This window comes from Eurypyga helias, unplaced genomic scaffold, assembly GCF_000690775.1.
Source record: "Eurypyga helias isolate BGI_N326 unplaced genomic scaffold, ASM69077v1 scaffold7564, whole genome shotgun sequence".
In the NCBI taxonomy this organism is placed as follows: domain Eukaryota; kingdom Metazoa; phylum Chordata; class Aves; order Eurypygiformes; family Eurypygidae; genus Eurypyga; species Eurypyga helias.
In genome coordinates, this window is record NW_010246807.1 from 1,638 (window position 1) to 18,790 (window position 17,153).

At 44.5% G+C, this 17,153-nt stretch overlaps 2 protein-coding genes across 2 annotated transcripts; one reads left to right on the forward strand and one right to left on the reverse strand.

The window, feature by feature from the left end:
• Positions 1 to 1,304: 1,304 nt before the first annotated feature.
• CCDC181 (coiled-coil domain containing 181) lies at positions 1,305 to 7,671 on the forward strand. The gene is made up of 5 exons (XM_010150538.1): positions 1,305 to 1,442; positions 1,722 to 2,699; positions 5,729 to 5,875; positions 6,734 to 6,888; positions 7,509 to 7,671. The coding sequence occupies exons 1-5, from the start codon at positions 1,305 to 1,307 to the stop codon at positions 7,669 to 7,671; spliced, it is 1,581 nt and encodes a 526-aa protein (XP_010148840.1).
• A 2,363-nt stretch (positions 7,672 to 10,034) lies between these two features.
• Positions 10,035 to 16,054, reverse strand: BLZF1 (basic leucine zipper nuclear factor 1). Its single transcript, XM_010150539.1, has 6 exons — positions 15,996 to 16,054; positions 14,458 to 14,897; positions 13,576 to 13,775; positions 11,879 to 12,007; positions 11,074 to 11,293; positions 10,035 to 10,220 (listed from the first exon to the last, which is right to left on the reverse strand). Exons 1-6 carry the CDS (start codon positions 16,012 to 16,014, stop codon positions 10,035 to 10,037), a joined length of 1,194 nt encoding a protein of 397 aa, XP_010148841.1. The 5' UTR covers positions 16,015 to 16,054.
• Positions 16,055 to 17,153: the final 1,099 nt, after the last annotated feature.

The window sequence follows — 17,153 nt, forward strand, 5'->3', positions numbered from 1 at the left end:
GTGCCAGGGCCATCCAGGGTCAGAGTTCTCTCTCACATCCCGTATTGTGCTGCCACATGCTACTGCGCGTATAGGGACCTTTTAGGATGTTGCTGATGACACAGATTTGTCCTGCTAGAGAGGCACTTGAAAGTGGCACCTTCCAGCCTACAGCAGAGAGTACAAAGAGAATAGGAGCTTTTAAATCATGGACATTTCCTTTGTTGTGTTGCTTTTGTAAACAGTAATAAACAAATGGGGGAAGGAATGATGAGTGGGTAAAGCCCTAAAAAGAGGAGAATCGGTTCTCTAGGCTGATGTGTTTCTCCACACGTCTTCAACCCCTTTGTGTCTTTAGATGGAGACAGATGCCAGTGAGCGAGCTGAGCTGAGGGCTGCAGGCAGCCAGCCTGGACCCCCAGGCACGGGTGTTTAAGCAGTCCTTCAGGAGCTGTTGGCACCGGTGTGCTATGCAGTCCAAAGCTGGCTTAAAACATTCAATCCTTATGGTGGCTCACCTTCAGTTTTGTCATTAATATGACCGTATCCAGCCTGATCAACCGGCCACTGTGTGTTTCCCATTGTGCCCTCCTCAGAAATTCAAGCCAGAACCGAGTCCTTTTCCCAGGAGTCTTGGTGTCTGCATGACTTTCTTTACCCCTAACAGGAGCGGAGGTGGTACGGTTTGCAAGCTAGCAGCTTGTAAATGGTCAGTCACTCTAGCAGAAGGGTCTTTTCAGGAGCCCAATGAGTCTTTCCATTTGAATATGTCATCGTGGGAAGCTTTTTGGTAATCTGATCCCCTGTAAGCCATGGCATGGATCTTCTGGGACTTGTGCATCCCACATCTCTGCGATGTACCTTGGAAGATTTCTGTAAAGGGAGGGGGGCAGGCGGATATAAAACAGCAGTGTAAAACACACCTGGGAGCAATGCAAGGCGGTAGTACTAATAGTAACCATAACCCAGCAATCTCGTCGTTAAAGGATGGAACTGACACTCTTGAGATCATGAGTTCTAGCCTTAGCTCTGTCGGAGACTCGCTCCAAGACACTGAGGAACTCGCCTCGCGTTGCGTCGACTCAAATCATCCCCTAGTAGTCGGAGCTGGAAATGCCCAAACTGCCCGTGTTTATAAAGTGTGAGCGATCCTCAGTTCCGAGGTGCTGCGGCACTGCCTGACGTGGCCGTGCTGATGATGCTCGCAAGCTTGATGCGGGTGCCGTGAGAGGTACCAGTGTTCCGTATTTGTGCGTACTAGGGTTTTAAAACTAATTTTTTTTTTTCCTCTCCTTTTTATAGTATTGCCCTAACTCATCCCCAGAATGAGCGAGAAGGAAGACGAAGGAGGTCCAGCAGACATGGGTGATTTTACAGAAAGCGTAGAATATGAGAATGACTTTGAAAAAGACCTGGAGTGGCTAACTAGTGAAGAAGAAAATGAAAACCTTGGTGACAGAGAGGTATTTGTTAAGTTAAATGCTAGCTGTCTTATGTAGAAGAATAAAGTAGAGTAATATTTGGAATCATAAGCACAAAATTCAGTATGGTTTGCAATGTGGAGGTATGTTTACTGAATTTTGACAAGGAAGGTTATTTGGAATTATTCCGTGAACTGGTTAATTGGTTATTGCTGCCTTAAACCGGAAAATTCAGTGCTTATTGAAAATATTGTTTGCTTCAAAAGCACTCCTGGGCACTTTCTGGGAAAATAGACTAGCTTATTTTAATTTTTTTTTTAGAATCCTGAACAAAATGAGGAGGATATCGAAGCACAAATTGTTAAAGTTACGGAGAGGTGTGAGGAAGACAACGAGGAAATGGAAGAAAATCCAGAGCCACTTTCAGAGGACGATGTAGGTGAGGAAGTCAGACCCTCCAGTGAAGGGAGTCTGGAATCCAGGTCTGATACTAAACAAGGGGACCGTGTGTCTGATACCGACAGCGAAAGCTCTATCCAGGAGTCCAAGCTGGCAAACCAGCAAGAACTGGATGAGGAAGAGGATGAAGAAATAAAGCGTTACATCTTGGAAAAGATTGAAGAGGCCAACAAACTGCTGGAGAATCAGGCTCCTGTGGATCAGAACAGAGAACGGAAATTAAAATTTAAGGATAAGTTGGTGGATCTTGAAGTTCCTCCTCTCGAAGATGCTGAAGTTTGTAAAACTGACCTTGCAAGAGGGGATGATGTTTCAAATAGGCTATCGCAGTTGCATATCTCTACTGAAATGGGACAGGAAAGCACGTCGCTCCCACCTTGTGCTGCCAGCGATGAGGAAAAGAAAGATGGCAAAATCCTGGTGGAGAAAGCTGGGAAGTTCGAACTCCTCAGTTTACGTGATATTGAAAGCCAGAGCTTTTTGCCCCCAGTAAGTGTTTCTTTTACTGATATTGAAACTCAACAGACATCTCCAAAATCTTCACACAACGGCCCTTTCGGCACCATCTCCCGAATGAAGGAAGTACCCCCAGTAAGACCAGGAGCACGTTCTTTTTCTCCCGGTGGCGAAGAGCGTGAGTATTTCCCGAAGCCGCCGTCTAACCCCAAGCGTCGTCCAACTTCCACTGTCAGTGCTGCCAGAGGTCTGGGGAAACGGAAGACTCCGCAGAGGGCGCAGTCTGCAAACGTGCCCGTGAGAAGCTCCACTTACTGTCTTTCTCCCAGGCAAAAAGAATTGCGGAAGCAGTTAGAACAAAGGAAGGAAAAACTGAGGAAAGAGGTAAAGATATGTAGGCAACAAGTAGATCACAGTGACCACCCTGTCCCCCTGCTTCGCAGAGACCATGTGTTCATAGAATCATACAATGGTTTGGGTTGGAAGGGGCCTTCCAGACCACCCAGTTCCAACCCCCCTGCCATGGGCAGGGACACCTTCCACTAGACCAGGTTGCTCCAAGCCTCATCCAGCCTGGCCTTGAAGACATCCAGGGATGGGGCATCCACAGCTTCTCTGGGCAACCTGTTCCAGTGCCTCACCACCCTCTCTGTGAATAATTTCTTCCTGATATCCAATCTAAACCTCCCTGTTTTCAATTTGTACCCGTTACCCCTTGTCCTGTCACTACAGGCTCTTGTAAAAAGTCCTCTCCCAGTACCCTTGTAGGCCCCCTTCAGATACTGGAAAGCTGCAATGAGGTCTCCTTGGAGCCTCCTTTTCTCCAGGCTGAACAAGCCCAATTCTTGCAGCCTTTCGTCATAGGAGAGGGCATTTACTTCATGTTTCCATGATGGAATGAGGCAGCAGTAACAGTATTTCTTTTGAGTTTGTCCAGAATCTCTCAAAACTCTTTTCCTTAAAAGAAACAAACCCCAGCACAGAGTGACATAGGACCATCGCTTGCTCACAGGAGAAATGAAGCATTTATTTAATATATCATTCATAAACAGGCTGCCTTCTGCTGTATTGTGCTTCCTGCTTTTGCCCGTTGACTCCCTCTCTACCCCGGTCCCGTCGCAGGCCCGCTGTTCCCTGGAAGGTAGCGCACGGCCTTGCGTCTCCCCGGATTGCGCTGCAGCGCAGGGAGTTGACGGTAGCCCCAGTAATGCAGGTGCGGGTTTGGGTGCCGACCGAGTACGGAATAGGCAGTTGGCAGCTGGGGGGAGCGTTCGGTCGTAACGTGAGGTTGACGCAGGGGAACGACGGCGAGAGCTGTGAGCTGGGCAGGGTGCGTTTAACGTGCGGAACGCAGAGCTGGCTTCAGACGCGGCATGCCTTGTCGCTGGCCTGAGAGGCCTGCACGTGAAGTCACGCTGTCCGATCACGTACCTGGATACTTATTTACCTGTAAAAGTTTTGCACGGGCAAGTGTTGGAAGTTTGCTCTGTCAGTTTGTTGCAAGGTGGAGTTTTTTTCCCTTTTTCTGCTATGGGATATGACTTTTCCTTCTTTGGTTTTACCTGGGCACTATGCAGAGGACAAAAAGAAGAAAATATTCCCATTACCAAAGTTATTCTTCTCGTATCTACAAAGGGTAGTAATTTAAAAGAAAAAAATACATATTTTTATTAAACACATTTAATTCTTTCTCAGCTCCTTATTCAGAAAATACAATATTTAACAGAACCAGCCTCTGACAGCTGTAACAGGAGCTTTGGGACACTTTCCAAAGATTTAAAAAACATAGACTTTTTGTTTCACTTGGCATTATGATGATGCAACTGCAACAAGTAGCTTACTATGTGTTGCTCTGTGAAAAGAGTGTGAAGCAGCTGTTTTTCATAGAATCACAAAGTGGTTTGGGTTGGAAGGGACCTTAAAGCCCATCCAGTTCCAACCCCCCTGCCATGGGCAGGGACACCTTCCACTAGACCACGTTGCTCAAAGCCACATCCAGCCTGGCCTTGAACTCTTCCAGGGATGGGGCATCCACAGCTTCTCTGGGCAACCTGTTCCAGTGCCTCACCACCCTCTCCGAGAAGAACTTCTTCCTGATATCTAATCTAAACCTCCCCCCTTCCAATTTAAACCCGTTACCCCTTGTCCTGTCACTACAGGCCCTTGTAAAAAGTCCCCCCCCAGCTTCCTTGTAGCCCCTTCAGGTACTTTCTGTGCCAGGACATTCCAAGTAAGCCAAGAGGCTTCAAGGTTGCTTTCTGCCCATGGAAATAGGTCCAGCCTGCTTTACCTGCAAAGCTTGCTGAGGCTTAGCTCGGTAACAAGGGGTATGAAATGTGCGGAGTTGCTCATGTTTTCTTTGTACACACAAGACTAGATCTCTTGGTGCCATGCTCTGCATATTTAAAGGAAAAGGTAGTGTGGGGGAGGTAAGGAAGGTGATTTGCCTAACGAGGTGTGCTAAATCTCTTCCTCTGTTGGCTGGCTTACAAAGGTAAGAATGTAATACCTCATTTCTTCACTCTTGAACGGAGCTCTTCCATTCTGTCGTGGGTTTCACAGGCATGAAACATTTCTTGCCATTACTGGAATCCATCTGCTTCTTTTTGGTGGGGTTTCTTTCATTTCAGTTCATTACAAATTTGGAGGACAGGCTGAAAGTTGCTTGTAGGTGCGAGGAACCTCAGCTATACGCACGAAGGCTGGATTTCCCCGAGTGTTGAAATGAGTGGGGACTGTAGGTGTTCTGTTCAAGCGAATCAAAACTTGGAAAAATGTCCTCATCAGCTTTCTGAAGCATTGTCTGAAAACCTTTCTCCTCTTTGGAGGCACTTACTAGCTAAAATGCAATGAATGATTACAAAAAAGGTTTTATCAATTTTGTAAACGTGAAGAAAAGCATTAAGCTATTATTAGTCCTTAAGCAAACACACTACAACTTTATGTCCAGGAAGAAAATCCTTATCTATAAGGTAGTGCCTGCAGACCATAGGTAATTAAATATCCTTCAGGGTCTAGTGGTTCATCAAGCCTGAGAATTTAATTAATTTTTAAAATGCCTGGCTTAAAGCTGATTTTAAGCCCATCCATCAGAGGTGTTGGGCAGGCTTACTTATAAGTCTTGACCTGTTGCTATGGAAGGGTCTGTGAGTTGTGTCGTGGCAATAGAGGTGACCACAAAAGGGGTGAGACTGAAAGTATCTGAACGTGACATGAACCGTGGCAGTGCTCAGACTCCTTTCTTCCTAAAAGTAGGATCACCTGTGATGCAGCTGTTGAGTATTCATCTCATTTCTGTCTCTCTGTCATACAATTCACGTGTCATTTTATTGGCTGTTTTGCTAATGAAGGCCTTTGCAGATAAAGATGATTCTCTTAAAAACTAAGTTTATTCATTCTTAATTCCATTGAAGGAAGAAGAAAAGAAAAGGGAAGAAGAAGAACAGAAGAGAAGAGAGAACGAGATGGTTTTTAAAGCTTGGTTACAGAAGAAGAAAGAACAAGTGCAAGAAGAAAAGCGAATTCGTCGTGCAAAGGAGCTAAAAGACTTGAAGAGCAACGTAAGATCTCCCCAGTGTAGGACTGGGATTTCCAACGCTCGAGTTAAATAGGAAAACCAAATTCCAAGCCTGTGCACTTAGCTGAGTGTATGGAAACTTAGGAGACAGGGATTGTTTTTGTGACGTTGTTTTCAGGGAAAAGGTAGATTGGCTTTTGGGTTTAGGGTTGTTCTGCCTGGCAGGGTGGCCTGCACAGTAGAGGCCACGTACGTGAACTTAGGAGCTATAAAATCACAGCAGATACAGTGATGCTCCTTTTTACCAGGGGAGTGAGTTGGCTGAAGACTGCAGTAAACAAGCAGCCAGAGAACACCTGGAGGTGTATTCCTTAGCATCGGAACTCACTGACATGCAAATGCACGTGACTGGACCAAAACCTGAAGGTTCAGATGCTCTGAAGTTCCTCTACCTTGCAGTGATGGGCTTGAAAGGGCTCCGAGGGCTGGAGCCCCTCTGCTATGGGGACAGGCGGAGTTGGGCTTGTTCAGCCTGGAGAAGAGAAGGCTCCGGGGAGACCTTATAGCACCTTCCAGTGCCTGAAGGGGCTACAAGGAAGCTGGGGGGGACTTTTTACAAGGGCCTGTAGTGACAGGACAAGGGCTGGAACTGGATGGTCTTTAAGGTCCCTTCCAACCTTAACCATTCCATGATTCTACAAAAAGCTGAATGCAGTATTTTGTACAACACACTGTTTTGAATGTTTGCTCAGATATATATTCCATATATGCTCTAGTTTCCTTATAAAGCATGTTTCGTGGCCGGGAGATGCCAGCAGCATTTAAAATATGTTTATAACATAATATAGGGGTCACTAAATGGTAAGCCTTGTGTATTTGTGTCTTTTTGCTTTTTAACTAGGAGAGGAACAGAAATCCAGAAGAAGCTTTCAAGTTATGGCTTAAAAAGAAGCACCAAGAACACGTGAAAGAGAAAGAGAGAGAAATTTTGAGACGCCAAGCTGAGGGAATTGCCTTTTTCCCAAGAACAGAGGAATGCAACAGAGCCTTTAAAGAGTGAGTAGGGTCATTCCTCGGGAATTGTATTTTTAAATTTTGTAGTCTATCAGCTTAAGGCCGTAATCATTTTATGGCCCATCTGCACTGCTGAAGTCCTTACTGATGGGGTAGGGTTGGGTTGGGGTTTTTCTGTACGGATATGCCCTCATAAACTTACGCTCTAGCAAAAATACATCAGTTTCTTGATGATGTTTGTTCACTGTCATGCAATTCCTTGTCAGAACCTGCGCTGAACTAGCGAGTTACTTCTGAAACGGGGAGCTCCTTCCCCCCTGCCCCTTTCCGCCTGTGCTGGGGCAGGTTTGCCTTGACTCACTTCACTAAACAAGCAGAAAGTTAATCCAATAAAATTGTATCTTTTTCCCCTCCAGTCAGTGAATCACCTCAGTTAAAGGGGGGAGGTAGTAGGGGGGTTGGAAGCAGAATTGGGATGGAAAAGTAGTTCTCCCCATGTTTAGGGGTGGCAGGCCCTCAGGCTGGCTCAGCCGTGACCCCTCACCTTACCCTGCGGGACAGGGTGACTCGAGTTAAATGGGGGCGAGTCTCCGAACGGATGACGTACGGATCCCGACCGAGTACAGCTGTCAGTACTTCTTGCCCTCTTCCTCTCTCCACAGCTGGCTGAAAAGAAAGAGGGAAGAAAAACGAGCGGAAGAGTTAGCTGCTAAAGAGAGGGCAAGGCAGCTCAGATTAGAAGCCCGAAGAGCGAAACAGATGCAGAACATCCGCTGTGTTAGTTCGGAGACAAAGTCCTTCCGCTTCACAGACCACTACAGTTGAAAGTTTGATGTAACCATGGAGTTCTTGGTGACAACCCTCTTAATTTGTACAGTTTGAGCTTTTGCTCTTTACAGATACTGACTTCTTTTGTGGTGTTTTTAAAGCTTTCAAGTAAGTTTAACAAGTACCTTCACTGACAATGATTTTGCTATCTTTTATTTTGAATTTTGTTGAAAAACCTGCTTTTATGTGTAACTCAGGGATCTACTTGGTTTGACTAAATCTAAAGGAGTGCAAGATCTATATCAGAGGGTGGCAAATACACCATTCCTGCCTTTAGAAGGCACTTGCTGCTCAACCCCACCGTGAATTCCTGGATGCAGGTTGTTTTGTCAGATGTTGACTTTTTGCTGGGTTAATCTTGCTGCTTGTGATGAAGACTGTACAAGGTGTTATGTTGTTGGAAAAATGCTGTTTCTTGTACTACTTTCTATTGGTGAGCTGTTAATTCTGGCTAGACCGGAGAACTGTTTTGGATTAGTTCAGGGGAAGTGGTCACTGTGTATGTGAACGTGCAATTCCTGAAACTTACTCTGTGACTCATGTTTGGTAGTTTTCTACTCCATGAAATTAAGAAGTTGTGTGATTTATGACCTTTACCAGTATCAAGGAAACTGGATTCCTAGTATATATGTCTGTGTTTGCTAAACTGACTGTAATAAACTACATGCCCGTACCCAGCTAGGTTGTGAACTCTTGTCAGAGAACATGCTGCGGTCACTCACGAAATCGCAACATCAGTGGAAGATGAGGAGCGTTCTCTCCAGCTGTGTCCAGCAGATTTAATGACCTGGCATTGTTCTTACGTTTTCCCACATTTAAAGTGTTTTCTGAAAGTACTGTAACAGGAGGAAGCGTAGTAGGTGCAAAGGAAATTTCCCATTAGTATTTTTTGCTTGCCCTTTTAGAGATAGTTACAGGCACACCGAGAGAGACTTTTCTCAGCACAGATAAAGGGCCTGGATGTGAAGTGAACCAAGAAATTTCTTGGTTCATTACCTCAGACCAGTGTAGAGCAAAGGGTTTTACAGTACAAGGCCGTGCAGTTCCTTTTACGCTGGGGAGAAAGTGAGGTCAGAAATACAGCCATACTGAACCCAAAACTGCAACTTGAAAGCAAGCAAATAAAGTTTATTGTAGTTTTCTTCGTGCAAACCGAAGCACGGCCAGTCACGGCAAGAATGTGTAACTTCCATATTCTGGTCGTGGTGTAAGACTGAAAGGAAAACTGGGTAAAAACAACCATTTCAGAAACCCTCTCCCCAAGCCAGCCAGCTAGATAGGATAAATTTGGGAATGAAAGTAAGAAATTAGAATGCGCATTTGCATCCTCCTACATTTCCTCTTTACATCTGCAACTTAAATGGGCTTCTTTGGATTTAGCAGAACATCTGCCAAAATTTCTGTTTGAGCCTACATCAAGATTATAAAACCATACAAGTAGAAAAATATAATTTTTACTAGGACCTGAGCAAACTTAGTGCTTATCTTCAGCTTCCCGGAACACCCAGGAAGACCTCGGGCGAGGACCGAGTTCGAATGCTAGGTCAGGGGTCAACACTGTACTACTGGCGGTGCATCAGGCTGCCTTTGCCAAGGATCACCTACGCAACAGCTTCCCTCTAGAAGCTGAAATAGATGGAAAAGCCATTATTTTAGCTTTGTGGAAACACAAGAATAATCTCACCCCGCAGAGTTTGCCAGAATCCATTTAAAACCAGTTATTCTTTATGTATTATAGCTACAGTTCGTTCAAGCTCGTTTCCCTTCAGGCCAGGAGGGCTGCAACTGCGTACGCTACTTCCAAAACTTACAGCTATGAAGAATTCATTGCACGTACTCCTTTTTATTACTAAATTTAAAAGGGTGAACACGGGACAGTTCATCACCTTGGCTAAGATTGGGGCCGGGGAGGGAACACAGAGCCAACCATTTTCCATGGCTTTTTTAAAAAACAAACCAACCAACCAACCAACCACAAAACCATCACCTATCAGCAGTTTGTTTACTTTGGTACTGTTAGGCTTTTGGCTCCCTCTAAAGAGAAACTGAGATTTGCTATCAAGACTTAAACCTTAAATAGTCACGGACAACTCTGTGCTCTATAAATTGGGCCAGCGTAAAATTCTTGTCTTGACTTTGTAGAAGAAAGTAGCTTTCCAGACTGAAAAGCAGCAGAAGTATCCCAGAAGCCAAGGAAATCCTGTCAGTCCCCAACTTCAAGAGGTAGAGAAGCCGAAACCGCCCGATTTCCAATATGAAACCCACCCACTGTGGAAAGAAAGAGGACAAAGGGGAAGCCTGAACATCAGCTGGTGTAATCCTGGAGGAAGAGTGCGCGTGCAGTTGCGCTGGCGGGGCTCCTAAAGGGCTATCAGCTCTCCCTGACAGCGATTGCAACAATTGAACGTTACGTCTTCGTAGCGTGTGTACGGGTGAAACCTTCCCATGCTCTTCTTTGTGGAAAGGAAGGAGGATGGAGAAGTCCCGGCAAAAGAAACTTGTGTTGATGGTTCCGTACGAGCAGCTGGATCCAGTACACGTAGCACCTAAGGATGACAAAGTGGAGAACGAAAACATACTCAGTTTAACGGGGTTTATCCTTCTCTGACAGCAAGGAAGAATTTCTGCTCCGAAGCAAGTTACTTCAGCGTTTTTCCCAAGCTGAAAACTAAAAATCTGTCTATCCAGACCCTCAATACCCAGCATTAAGTACTGTTTGTAAACTGCTTCATCAGAAATCCAAGGTATGGTATTACTGAATATAAAAAAAGATATAAAAATACATAAAACCATGTATTTTATATAAAAAATTAAAATCTTTTTGGCAGAATTGAGCAAACCCAGGCAAGAAGAGCGCAGGTAACTGGGCACTGTGAGCCTCCTGCCGCCCAGCTATCACCCAGTTGCTTCCAGACTGAGCCGCTGGCCTAGCTCGCTGTTTAACCATCAAGCGTCCCGCAGCAGAACCTCACCTCGAAGGATAATCACATGGATTCTCTCCGTGTTCCCACCCACCTTTGATGCAGCTGATTTTCAGGGCAACAGAAACTACTGCTGAAGCGTTGTGACTTACTCCCACCTGAAGTAGGTTTCTTCTCCCCCTCCATTTCTAAATTCAACCAAGTGTTTTCAGCTGGCTTCCTCCTGACACGCTAACTCTGAGCGGATTTTGACCCAGTTATTGCCAGCATGTATCATCCTATTACTTTTGGTCTGCTTATTCTTCCAGGGGGTTGGTTTTTTTAAAAGACGGAAACAGACAGCGCTATTCAGCACGTTTCCTCTGCCTACTATTTTTTTTAAAAAGGCAAGACATTAAGTAGTTAACACAAAGCAAGGGGCTTCTTTCTGGAAAGAAGACTCTGTGCTGTCAGAATGAGGCATGTGAAGAGTTTTTACCTTTTCAGCCATTTTCTCAGCAGGGGTATTGCAAAACTCCACAGCCATTGAAGCCTTTTTTGGACTGTTAGTGCCAATGTTTCCAAGAAGGTGCGAGCTTACAGCTTTGGCTAGCTTACAGTTCACAGCTGCTAGCTCTGTTGTAGTGTGAGGCTGGGCACTAGGATAGTACGTCTGTTGCCTCCCCCACTGGAGAGACACCATCAACTCCTCCAGCAGCCTGTGAGGAAAGGAAAGAAAAGCACTCTTAGTGGGTTTTGTACTCCCTGCTACCAGCACACAGCATACTTCAGGGGAATCACCTCTTCAGAAGACTTTCTGCCCAAGCCAAATAGGGAGGTTTAAGTGTTTCAAATAAGGAGGCACACAGGCTGTTCTCCAAGGCAAGGCCTCACTAACACAGAATTCTAATGTTGGTAAAACCTACTTCACATCTGGCAGGACAAGCATTAAAAAGTCAACGCGGGCAGAAGAATCTGTACATTTTGGAAGGAGACAGAGGAGACTCAAAGTCAAGACAGTAGGGGATTAATAGGGGAAGCCCGAGGCAGTGAGGGATGTCAGTTCCACAGTACATGACCCCTAACACCTCAGACCTCCAGGGAACAATGGAGAAAATAATGCTACTTTGGCTCTTTCAGCTCCAAGACTGAAAAGTGACCGTGCTGTCCGTCAGCATAGTTTATTTTTGTTGAATATCACCAGGACATGGGAAAGTTACTTGTTTGTCTCTGGCTTACAATAAGCTGACAGAAATGAAGAGTTTGCCCAGAGGTAGCCTGGGTTAAGAAAAAGAAATTCGTACCTTTGCGTGTCCATCATCTCCTGACGGAACTGGTCGCGTTCATTCAGCAAGTCCTGGATCGCACTTTGTGCATCCCTGGTTTGACGCTGAAGCAGTGCTCTGGTATTGGTTAGCTCATCAGCCATGACCCTGCAAAAGAAACCTCCGATCAGTCGCGTAAGCGAGCAGTTTGGAAGTCGCCTTGATTCGACTACAGACCACCATGTGTCAGCTCAAACTAAGTATTACGCTGCTGTTCTCACCCCCGCTCCCCCACGCTGGGCCTGTATCAACCTTATTACAAAGAATGTGTATTAAGGGCGATTTCTGTCCGACTACTGTCAACATGAGTGCAAGATGATGTTCTGACTTGGTGAGTTTAAAAAAAAAAAGAAGTGTCACTAAATATAGATCTAGTGACAGACATTTTAAAACACCTTGAGCATGGTGGACGAGCACCCTGACAAAGATAAGCACCTTCTCTTTCACTAACACAGTTCTCACAAGTGCGCTGTAACCACATCTGTTCACACTCCTGTCTAAAAGTGACGGCTGTGGCTACACACCGCATTCATTCAACCCTTGGCCCTTCTCAGGGGCCGTAACTAGATGTTGTCTGTGCCACACACAAGCACTTAAGAGTCACAAAGGAGACCCCTGCTGTCATATTTTGCTATGCCATGAGGTGTGGGACAGATCCCTCAGGCAGGTATTTTGAATGCCTGTGATACTGCAAATGCAAACAGCAGAGTGACATTTAAAAACCACCAGTTAGAAATCAGAGATCTCAAGGAACCAGTGTTCTAATAATTAAGAGTGTTACTCCAAGCACATCACCCCACTCTCCTTCCAAGAAGGGACGTGCATCCCTGATCTCAGAACTCCTGATAATGCTAAAGAAACAAGTTAAATTAGGACAAGTAACCCTTGCCTAGCTAGGACTATCACAAGCACTGACATTCAACTCAATACGCTGAAACTCCTTAAGGCCAGCAAGTTAAAGGGAGGATGCTGTATTCCATTACCATTTCCTTCAAGAGGTAAGGCCTTCTTGTAGTATCCATTAAGCATCACAATCAAAATTTAGTTAGTTACATCCAAATACAGAAGATTAAAATTCCTAGAACACTATGTACATATCTGGTAAGACAGCAACTCTTAGCAAGTTAAAAATCTAATCCATCATCAAACGAGATTTTGACACTGAGATCAGCTTAACATTTGCTCCTGACTTTTGCTACGCCCTATTTTATGGTTACAGAAGTAGCAGGAGGGTTCTTAGCAGTAATACAGTCAGCATTTAATGAAAAGACACCCACCTACTCTCTCTTCCATACTGAGCTGCCCTTCCCAGTAGATCCTTGAATCACTGACTGTATCATACTTGGGGAATGAGGATGAAAATCAAGCTAATTACCTTCAAGACAGTCAAGACAGCTATCCAGGAAGGCATTTTTAAACCCCTAAGAGCTTCTCTTGCTCTGTTGACAAGAACTGTAGTTAAGATTTTAGGACCCGCTGTATTACCTTTGAAAGGCAAAACTATTCAGATTTACAGGGAGTTTACGTTCTTTGTACCATTTCTGTATGCTCAGGTTCCATAGCGGGTGTTGTGGCTACCCTCTGCGTACATAAGCACGTTGCCAGGCGTTGCAACGGGCGCATGCAATACAGACTGAAGGATAATGCTGTTACGACAGCTCTGAAAGAGGGAATACCTGCTCGCTAGGAATTTGCTTCGCCACACGTCACACTGTATAGACATGCGCTCTAATTGCTCTGACAACTGAGCCATATTCCGTCCCAGGGCTTCGTTTTCTAGGATTAGCTGGTTTTTTTCACGAGCCATCCGTTCAAAGTGGTACTGCAGGTCATCCCCAACAGAGGCAACAAGTAATTTCTTCAGCTCCCGATTCACCTAGAAGTAGACCAGACTGTCATGTAATTACCCACACAGAATGAAACACCTTCCTACTTCCAGAATGCGGTGCAAGTTACTGCAAATTGCTAACAATAAACTGCCTTTCTTTTTGCAGGATGGGACACATCCAACACAGATTATATTCAGTCTGACAATGCATTCCAGTGCGCATAAACTTTTGAGACTAATGCATGTTGAACACATGCTTGTTTAAATTCTAACCGAGACCAAAGAGGAAGAATGAAAGCCTGCTGCAAGAAAACAGAGAAAGTTTCAGCAGTATTCAAGTCCCAAATCCATAAAATAACAAAGGATTTGAGAAGACATCCACGGATTATATGAAGTAGAAAATTATAGTCACCATTCTCTGGCATAACACTTTAAACACAGCAAGTGACTTGAGAGGTAAAAACTTTTCTCATCAAAGATATGTTCCCTGCATCCCTCCAATGTGTTTCTCTTGGCTTCAAGCCTTTGCTATTTTTATCTGTTGTCAGAGAAGCAGCACTGAAGTACTTAGATGTACTTCTACTCTGTATCTCAGCTGATAAGTTCCAAAAGGGAAACTCTTTGTTTCAAGGCTAGAGTGTCACAGCAGTTCTCTCTGGCTGCAGTCACTAACTGCTTCTATAAACCAAAGCAGCTCAGCTGTGAGAGAAGAAAAAAATCCATTTCTTACCTCTGTCTGTATACGGAGCTGATTAGAGAGACCTTCTTTATCCTGTAACAACCGCTTTTCCGAATTCTTGAGCTTTTCAATTGCATTTTTCAGCTCTATCTGTTCTTTATTGGGATCTGTGTGTCCATCTGACTGATGGAATGCGTCTCCTTTATGTCCCAATGATTTAGCTACCTTAGCATTTTTAGTTGGAACAACGTGGGTGATAGATGCTTTGGGGACTAATATACGAACAGCTTCGATCTCCACTGACTTCTCAGCCTGTATTTTCCCTAGCTGCAGGACTCCGGGACTCAGGGAAGTGACTTTCTTTTTACATGGGCTGTGGTGGATGTGATGGTTCGTAGTGTTGTCTCCAGCAACTGCTTCCACCGATTCCGCTGTCTGCTCTGTTTCCATGCCATCTCCGGGTCCTCGGATGGGTGATGAGGCATCATCAACTAAAATTTCAAAAACAGCAGAAGGAAAGTTTACCACCTTTCACTTTGTTATAGTCTCACTGTAACTCCTCACTTAATTTCTGTACTTCAAAGTTACAGATTTTAATTGCACGCTGCATGTGTAAAATAGTCCTTTGCGGCAGCAATTACCAAGAACAAGTTAGAAAAGCCTCGACTCGTGTGTCTTGCTCATTCATACTGATAGCACAAGACACAAACATTGATCTGAATTGTATTAATCTTGATTTCCTACTGCCATACAAGATTAAACGCACATGCAAAAGAGCTAGCACAGAGAAAATTCTTGACCATATTACTCGGTTTGAAAGCAAAATCAGGTTTTGGGAGCTGACAGAATCAGAGCAGTCTCATTTTAAAGGCAAGAACTAAATGAAAAGCAGCTATTAACTACATAGCTACTAACACCTTAAGAGGCTTAGCAGACTTTTAAGTACTATCTACCATGTGTTTTAGTTGCCCAACTGAAGATTTAAGAAAAGCCAACAAGCCAGTTCTGCTTTATTTCTAACCAACAGACCCCAGTATTGCTGTGTTCTCCTCTGAATTCCCCAATGTGCATGATAATGCTTACCGAAATTCATCTTAAGGTCACTCAGTTTTCAGCTGAATGAAATGTTGAAAGCAAGAAAGTTTCTTAGAAGTAGCTACACACACTGCTTTTTTCCTCATACTGTGGGCAGTAACATGAGCCTGAGTCCTCTACCCAAGGAATTAATTTCAAAAATGCCGTAGGAGCACCACCGCACTGCCCTACTTTCAAGCTGGCTGAATCAGTACCAACGAGTTCGAAATACTGGAGGAGGACTGACAGACAAGTGTACAGACAGATGACAGTACCAGTGACAAACTTGTTTTTCAATCCAAAGCTGGATTAGAAACCCACATTCAATTAATAGTTCCATCCAGGCAGCTCTGGTTTTCACTGCAATAACGAAGTCACTTAACCACTTCCTGATAGCTACATAAAAGGACTGAGTTTAAATGAATGGAGTCTGGCACACAAGGTAACTCTGGCCTCTGGAACTCCAGTCAAAGTACTTTTAATCCAGTCTGCTTACATATTATCACATCACCTACCTTTTTCTTGGGATATCATTTTCTCTTTAGCAGTCAGCTCTTCCTTTAACTACATCAGCCTGAGGAGGAGAAGGAAATCTTTAGCAAGGTAACAGTGACAGTTAATCTCGGATTACCCTATTTTCTAGTACAACCTCTAAATTCCAGTTCAGGAGCACAGTGAAATAAATCATATCAAAACCAAAGGAAAAAACCCCAAACCTATGGAAACCAGACCAGGACCAAAGAATTAAAAGGAAAAGGCCTATGAGACTCCTGGCACTTGTTTCTTCTTTCACTAAGAGATGGACTTTACTATCTCTTGCTCCATATCCAGTTCCAGTTCCCATTCTTCTAATTTCTCTTCTGACCTCATCTTATCCTTTAAAACTCTCTAACACTCCCAGAGTACAACTGCATGACCGTTCAGAGATAACCCAAGATCATCACAGAACCACAAGAAAGGAAACCCTACACTGTGCTTAAAGCAGACCAAGAGGCAAGGAGGAAATGATGGCAACTGTACAGTTGCACAATTGCTTTAGTCCTGCTTGCTAATACAACTTTCTTGAGAGCGCCAATTCCCAGCCAAAACAGGATTCAGCACCCTGAGTGGCTGCACATGCTTAGTTTAAACCAACTGTAAAACTACTCTCAGCTTGGCCCAAACCGTCACCCTGGCCATTTTATCCCTTATCCACCAACACTACTGACCATTGCTTCCTTTATCCACAGATCCATCTGCTCCCAACTCTCCAGGCCACTTCCCTCCCTTTTCCAGGGTCTGCCACTAACTACTTTAGTTTGAGAACAGTATATCCCTGGGTTATTTCCCCCCCTGCCCTCTCTTTCTTTCTCTCCTACTTCAGGGTTATTTCCCCCCCTGCCCTCTCTTTCTTTCTCTCCTCCTTCAGTCACAGGAAATCTCTCCCAAAGTCCTTGCTTCCTTTCATTATACCACTAATGAAAAGGCTTAACTACAACTTCATCCCACTGCTAGTTCTCTGCCCTGAAAAGGTAACAGCAGCAGTGAGCACACTACTGCCAGCTTTCTAGATTCATGCTTTGTTTTGTAGAAGGTACATGTGTCTTTTGTGATGAACATAAGACAAAGGAAATACTTTTCCTTCCTTGAGCTTTCTGAAACTAAAGATACAGGAGCATCTTGCTATCTGTTGC

What these genes read in the sequence shown, in the direction of transcription:
- CCDC181 (XM_010150538.1), top strand. Translation starts at nt 1,305, where the DNA reads ATGAGCGAGAAGGAAGACGAAGGAGGTCCAGCAGACATGGGTGATTTT. An exon ending in AGGAAAAACTGAGGAAAGAG is followed by an intron (nt 2,700 to 5,728) that starts GTAAAGATATGT and finishes ATTCCATTGAAG; the next exon opens with GAAGAAGAAAAGAAAAGGGA. An exon ending in TGCAACAGAGCCTTTAAAGA is followed by an intron (nt 6,889 to 7,508) that starts GTGAGTAGGGTC and finishes CTCTCTCCACAG; the next exon opens with CTGGCTGAAAAGAAAGAGGG.
- BLZF1 (XM_010150539.1), bottom strand. An exon ending in AGCAAATTCCTAGCGAGCAG is followed by an intron (nt 12,008 to 13,575) that starts GTATTCCCTCTT and finishes TTTCTTTTGCAG; the next exon opens with GGTCATGGCTGATGAGCTAA. An exon ending in CTGAGAAAATGGCTGAAAAG is followed by an intron (nt 10,221 to 11,073) that starts GTAAAAACTCTT and finishes TGTCATCCTTAG; the next exon opens with GTGCTACGTGTACTGGATCC.